The sequence below is a fragment of the Lathyrus oleraceus genome, chromosome 3 (genome assembly GCF_024323335.1).
Source record: "Lathyrus oleraceus cultivar Zhongwan6 chromosome 3, CAAS_Psat_ZW6_1.0, whole genome shotgun sequence".
In the NCBI taxonomy this organism is placed as follows: domain Eukaryota; kingdom Viridiplantae; phylum Streptophyta; class Magnoliopsida; order Fabales; family Fabaceae; genus Lathyrus; species Lathyrus oleraceus.
This window is the reverse complement of record NC_066581.1, coordinates 427,508,571-427,515,173: the sequence shown is the minus strand read 5'-3', so window position 1 is coordinate 427,515,173 and position 6,603 is coordinate 427,508,571. Positions and strand designations below refer to the sequence as shown.

At 37.6% G+C, this 6,603-nt stretch overlaps 1 protein-coding gene across 1 annotated transcript; it reads left to right on the top strand.

The window, feature by feature from the left end:
* The first annotated feature begins 4,258 nt into the window (after nucleotides 1–4,258).
* On the top strand, nucleotides 4,259–5,922 carry LOC127131551 (uncharacterized). The gene is made up of 2 exons (XM_051060469.1): nucleotides 4,259–4,894; nucleotides 4,948–5,922. The coding sequence occupies exons 1-2, from the start codon at nucleotides 4,259–4,261 to the stop codon at nucleotides 5,920–5,922; spliced, it is 1,611 nt and encodes a 536-aa protein (XP_050916426.1).
* Nucleotides 5,923–6,603: the final 681 nt, after the last annotated feature.

Sequence of the window (6,603 nt, the reverse complement as noted above, 5' to 3'; positions counted from 1 at the left end):
GGCTTACACCCCCCTCATTTTGAGCCCAATTTTTTTTAAAATCTTGTTGTTGCTGACCTTTATTATTAGAATGAGATTAAGTTTTTAGGTTGATTAGAGGATTTAGGGATTGATGTGTGATTGAGTGTTAAATGAAACATTAAAGATCAATTAGATTTAGATTAAAATTCTAGATAATTAGACTTTTGTTAGAACTTTAAGATTTGATTAGAGATTTTAGGAATTTGATTTAAATAGAATTTTTAGAAATATTAACTTTGATTAGAAATTTTGATTAATTTTAGAATTAGAATTAATTAGAAAATCTCTTAGAATTTTAGAATAATTAGATCTAGTTTAGAATTTAATTGAGGTTAATTAGAATTTGTATGTGTAGAAATTCAATTCAATATTATTCGATGAATTTATGAAATGACTATTTTGCCCCTAGGTTTAGAAATAGTTCAATCTTGCATGCTCCTCTAACTTTAGAACTTAGAAATATTCTAATTGATCATTAACCTTTTAGGTTGTTATTCACTTTCAACTAACTTTTTCCCAACTGATTAAGTTGATCAAAGTACGCTTTGGTCAACTAAATCCTTTGGCTGTGCTTAATTCCCCAAGCCCATTCAAGTGATCAAAAGACCCTTAATCACTTGATAAGGCAAGTCCTTGTGCCCAAGACATGCTGAATACTGGATCTCCAACTTCAATCAAGATTCAAAGATCAAGATCAAGACTTCAAGCAATTCAAATCAGTACAAGATATGACTACTATTCAAGCAGTACAAAGGTCAAATTGAATACTTGTCGATCATGAGTCAAGTTGTGCATCATGAGTCTTAAGTAATAGAGAAGGAATGAAACTAGAGAATTCATACCCCCATTCTGAATATCAGGGGTACGGGACAAATGACCCAGTTGCTCACTGTATTCACCTCTATTCATAGACTTTAGCAAAATTTGATTCAAATTTATTTTCAAGCCTCTTCGCTCTTCAAAGACAACCCTTCTGAAGGAGAAGGGCAATCCAAAACGCAGCGAAATTTAAAATTTCTCCTTTAGTGATCCTTACGAATGGGCATGATCAGTGATAGAATCGTTACCTCTTGTGGCGATTGTAACCTTTGATGCAGATCTACGGAGCGATCACGAACGTTGAACAATGACAACGCCTCTACTCAGTCCACACGAATGGATTCCTTCAATCTCAGTGCTAGCTGCTACGAATGAATGCTTTGAGTGAGAGAGAGAGAAATGGAATTGCAACTGCAACAATGCTTCTACACAAGGGTTCTATTTATAGAACCACTTGTGTGGGTTGCAAGCTAAAAAGCCCACTCAAGTGTATATGGCACATATCTTATAATATGCCAAAATCACTTAGCGCGTGGTAACTTACCATATTTCGTATTTTACTAAGTACATCGTACCTTACGATGTTCTATAATTCACTTAAGGGCACCGTACATTACGGTATTCCTTAATTACTCTATCTCTCATCAATTCGTCCTTTGTGTGTGACCCTATAGGTTTTCGCGGCATTGGCAATTATATTAAATCACGTATTTAACATAATAAACAGTGAGCGGTATCTAGCAACACATCACTGCTACCCAAGACACGAAAATGTCATGTGATCTGACAAATCCTTCTGTGATAATAATTATGTGTATAATTACCCTTTTGCCCTTATGTCTATATTGAACACAAGGCATAGACCGTGTCATCCTTGTCCAGTTCAATATTGGGCCCATAGACATTTATCCTGTTACGCAGGATGGGCAAATTCCATCTAGGTCACTCATGTCCCTTAGCATGCTTCGTGGAGTACCCATCAACTGTCTTTATGGTCATCCAATTACGGACAACGTTTGATCAGCAATAAGGCACTCGACTCTACATCTAGGGTCCATAGTGGTTTCAGGTCGAAGGGTGGTATACACCATTATCACCATGAGAATAACTTATGACACTTTGCATAACATTCTATATAATATTCTCATAGCGGGTCAATCCAGTATAAATATTACTCTTAATATTCATACCTATGTTTAAGACTTGATAACTCTTTATCTATGATCCATGAGATGTGATCATCAGTCTATAAACATAATAGTCTTCATGCTTTAATGTTATCCCACTTCACAAAAAAGCTTGACTACGGATACTTTAAGAATAGTGTCCTTATGTTTAATGTGATCTCATGATTAAATCAAACTCGATACATTAAACGGACTAGCTATTCTAGGGACTTTATTAAACAAACATAATAAAGAAAAATCCTTTTATTATCAATAAATAATTCGATACAAGTACCAAAAGTATTGTCCTCTAGGGCTTACACCAACACCTTCATCATGGGAAGATGCAAGGAAATTCAACTTCAACACTCATCGATTATGATGCAAACTGCACGTCATGAGCCTTAAGCAGTAGAGAAGGAATGAGACTGGAGAATTCCTACCCTTATTCTGAATATCTTTGGATACGGGACGAATGACCCAGTTGCTCACTGTATTCATCTATATTCATAGACTTTAGTGCAATTTAAATCGAATAATTGATAAGTCTTTCTACATAGATTGAAGAGTAGATTGAAGATCAGACTGAAGATCAGATTTTAACCTCCCAGGGTTTCTTTCTATCCTTTTGTTATCTCCCAGTAAAACTAAAACCATTTTGTGATTAAACTCAAAAACAATTAACCATACGATTAGAATTGTACGAAACGAGCCTTAAGCAATGGAGAAGGAATGAGACTAGAGAATTTCTACCCCCATTTTGAATATCTTTGGGTGCAGGACAAATGACCCAATTGCTCACTGTATTCGTCTCCATTCATAGACTTTAGTATGATTCAAATCATGACCTCATTTCGGAATAAAAGCAAACTCACCTCATCAAACTCAGTTTTTCCTTTGGGCTTCATTTTCAGTTTAAAACCTTTTCAGAAAGGACATGTTACTTTCGTTCTACGGTGAACGACGCTTAAGCCTCCATGTGCGAGCAAGCAATGTTTAACTGCTAGAGTGCGATCTGAGTTCATCCATTCTACTGCAAACAGATAGACGCTTAAAGCTCCCATGCTCGAGCATACGAGCCAAACGACAGTAAAACGCGAATGTTAATATTATCCACTAAAAACAACTAACGTATCCGTCCTAGTTTCCCAAACTACGGAGCTCTGATTTCCTTATTGCACGAATGAGGATACGTAGGCACGAGGGCCCGAATCCTTGGCGAGCATATTTATTTATTAACCCCCGTTTCCCCTTTCGCAAGTAATCTTCAGATAATAACACTTATTCTTGCAAATACCTTCCCCTTGCATAACCGACTTCCTTACCCATTTCTCTTTCCCCCGGGTTTTATCGATGTTTTCCCTTTCCTTCGGGAATAAATAAAGTTCGACGGCGACTCTGTTGTATCTTTGAGCGTGCGACGTGCACGGGTATAATTCACGTAGCTTCAGTTGGCGACTATGCTGAGGACCCTTTCCTAAGCAAGTCAAACCCAATTTTCTTTGCTTTCTTTACGTGTTTAGATGTTTATCTTTATTGCTTTACTCGCTTGATTTATATTATTTATTGCATTACTTTATTGCTTTAAATAGTCATATGCTATTATATTCTGGATATTATCTGTCATATTATCTGTTGGGATGGGATGATACTATATGAGAGAAGCTCTACACCTGAGCTTTAGTATACACACATGATAGATTCATGGATAGTCATATCGGCCTGCATTTTGCGCGTTGGGTTGTCACGAGAGCCACGCCCAGACTAGATTCACTTGGAGGTACTTTTGTCCTGTGAGAATTCACTACGGCACGGTGTTTTCATTTGAATCGATGACACTATGAGACCTTTTAGGGACCACCTTTGAGGACTATTGCACATATGTGAGAGGGATATCAGGTTTTTTCTGCAGGAAACCAAGACCCTTCATACCATTGATCTCTTATATACGTAGGACCTTTGATCCTATATTGAGTTACAGAGACAGGTTATATTATCCAGATTTCTCATAACATATCAGACTTTTGACCAGATATTGAGTTATATGGACTGGTTACCTAGATTTTCTAGATCATGCCGGACCTTTGATCTTATATTATGTGATGTGGCCAGATTATTCAGAATCTCCAAATTATACTGAACTGTTGAACCTATGATGCTTGCATACCATTACATCATTTTGAAATTAATTTTTGCATGTACATTTCTAGGGAATTCAAGAGACAAATCTTTGTTTGAGTGATATGTAGAGAATGGATCCTACCAGAAGAGGCATTTGTAGCTACAAGTTTGTGAAACCTCCTTTGAAGACTTTGAGAGGATTGGGAGCTCGTTTGGTTTTCGACAACAAGGACAAGTTCAAAAAGGCCTATGGGAATCTCATAGGTATGCTTAACACTAAAGTCAATACTATGGCTTTTCACGCTCTGGTGCAGTTCTATGACCCTCCACTGAGATGCTTCACGTTCCAAGATTACCATCTGGTCCCAACTTTGGAGGAGTATTCACATATTTTGGGGATTGAGATTCAGGATCAGGTTCCGTTTGTCCGTACAAAGGAGCTTCCTAAGTCTCAACATCTAGCTGAAGTCCTTCATACGGGGAAGAAAGAAATGGAACTTAATCTTAAACCTAAGGGTGGTACCCATGGTTTTTCCTTGAAGTTTTTGGTTGACAAGGTTGTTACCTTCGCTGAAGCTGAAAGTTGGGATGCCTTCAACACTATTTTTACTTTGATCATATATGGGATTGTGTTGCTCCCGAATATGGAAGACTTTGTTGACTTGGTTTCTATCTATCTCTTCATGGCCAAGAACCATATTCCTACTCTTCTTGATGAGACATACTATTCCATCCATGTGATGAATGAGAAGAAGAAGGGAACCATCGTATGTTGTATCCCATGCTGTATAGATGGTTTATTTCGCATCTACCCAATAAGGGTCCTTTTGTCGACAACGAGGGAAATCTAAAATGGTCTCAAAGGATCATGTCCCTCACAGCTGAAGACATTTCCTGGTATTATATAGTCTATGACGACGTCAAGATCATCCTCGATTATGGTAATTTCCCAAATGTACCCCTTCTAGGTATAAAGGGTGGAATTAACTATAATCCGAGGTTAGCGTTGTGCCAGTTAGGTTACCAGATGCTGGACAAACCAAATTTTGAGCAGTTAGAGGAGTTTGTTTTGTATGAAGGGGTTGGTAACTCAGAGTTCCAGAAGAGGATTATCCGAGCGTGGAGAGAGATCCATCATCACGGAAGGGCTGAGTTGGGAAAGAAGAACTGTATTGTGAAGGAAGCCTACACCCAATGGGTTCAAGAGAGGGTCAAACAATTTTTGTTTCCATTTCCATATGAACCTTCCATGACTATCAAGCATGTTGATCCTGTTGTTGTTCCAATTTCAGAGGTTGACGAGCTCAAGGGGATTATCAAACTGTTAGAGAAGGAGAATGTTGATCTCCGATCTAACATCGGTAAGCTCGCATTGGAGAAAGAAAACTTAAAGTTTAATCTCAACCAGAAAAGGGACCGAGCAGTCATGACCACTAAAGAGATTCAGGAAGAACAACATAAAAGAAGGAAAGTAGGTGAAGCGTTGATGGGTACTTACGAAAGCCTTTCTTTGAAGAAGAAGCAACTCGTCGTACCACAGTACAAAGTTTTCAAAACAAAGATCAACTGTCAGGATCAGCTCAAGAAGTTGCAAAGCCAACTAGAGACTTGCCAGAAAGAATTGAAAGAAGAGCGAAGCCAGGTTAAGAAACTAGAAGTTTCTCTTTCTCATCACCAGTCTGACTTGGATAAGAGGTTCGAAGAAATTCGGGAGCTGAAGGGTCAAGCTCATAAGAATTTTGGTGGCGCTTTGATTCTTACAACTATGGATGGTGAAGAGTTCACGCGTCTGTGAATGCCGACGCAGTCAAGAAATACTTTGCCCAAAAGGAAAAGAACTGCTCACTAAGTTGAAAACCCGAAAGGGTAGCTTAGGCAAAAAATGAGCGTCTCGGTGGATTGAAAACCCGAAAGGGCGATCCAGGCAAAAATTAGAGACATAAAACAGAAAAATTTATCCCGATAGATTGAGTACCCCACCTTGGGGCAATTTATTCAAAAATTAGGGATTATGGCAAGTAACTAGACTCGGTTGATCTCCGGTCTTGAGCAAATCAGTCAATTTTAATTCATCATTCTCAACTGAAGCCAATAGCACACTACATATTGAAGTCGGTAGAAGGATTAGTGATCATTATATTCAATGTACTTTCCATGTAAATTACCATTTTTCAACTTTTGTAAAGATATATGGAGTCTTGTCATTTACAGACTACCATTCTATTAAATAAAGTTGAGCTTTTTATCCAATTGTTTATATTCTCATTTACTTTTCAGCTAAATATAATTGAACTTTATGATGATAATTTTGAAATTTTAATTAAAAATCATTTTTCTTAAAATAATAAAAGCAATTACGTTTAAAAAGCAATCGATTTCAGTAAGGAATATCAACAGCAGCTTGAGAACAGATGAATCCCAAAGTGAGGAGCATTGTTGGTAGTCCCCAAGCAGTTGGTTTGGTCACTTTTTCCTC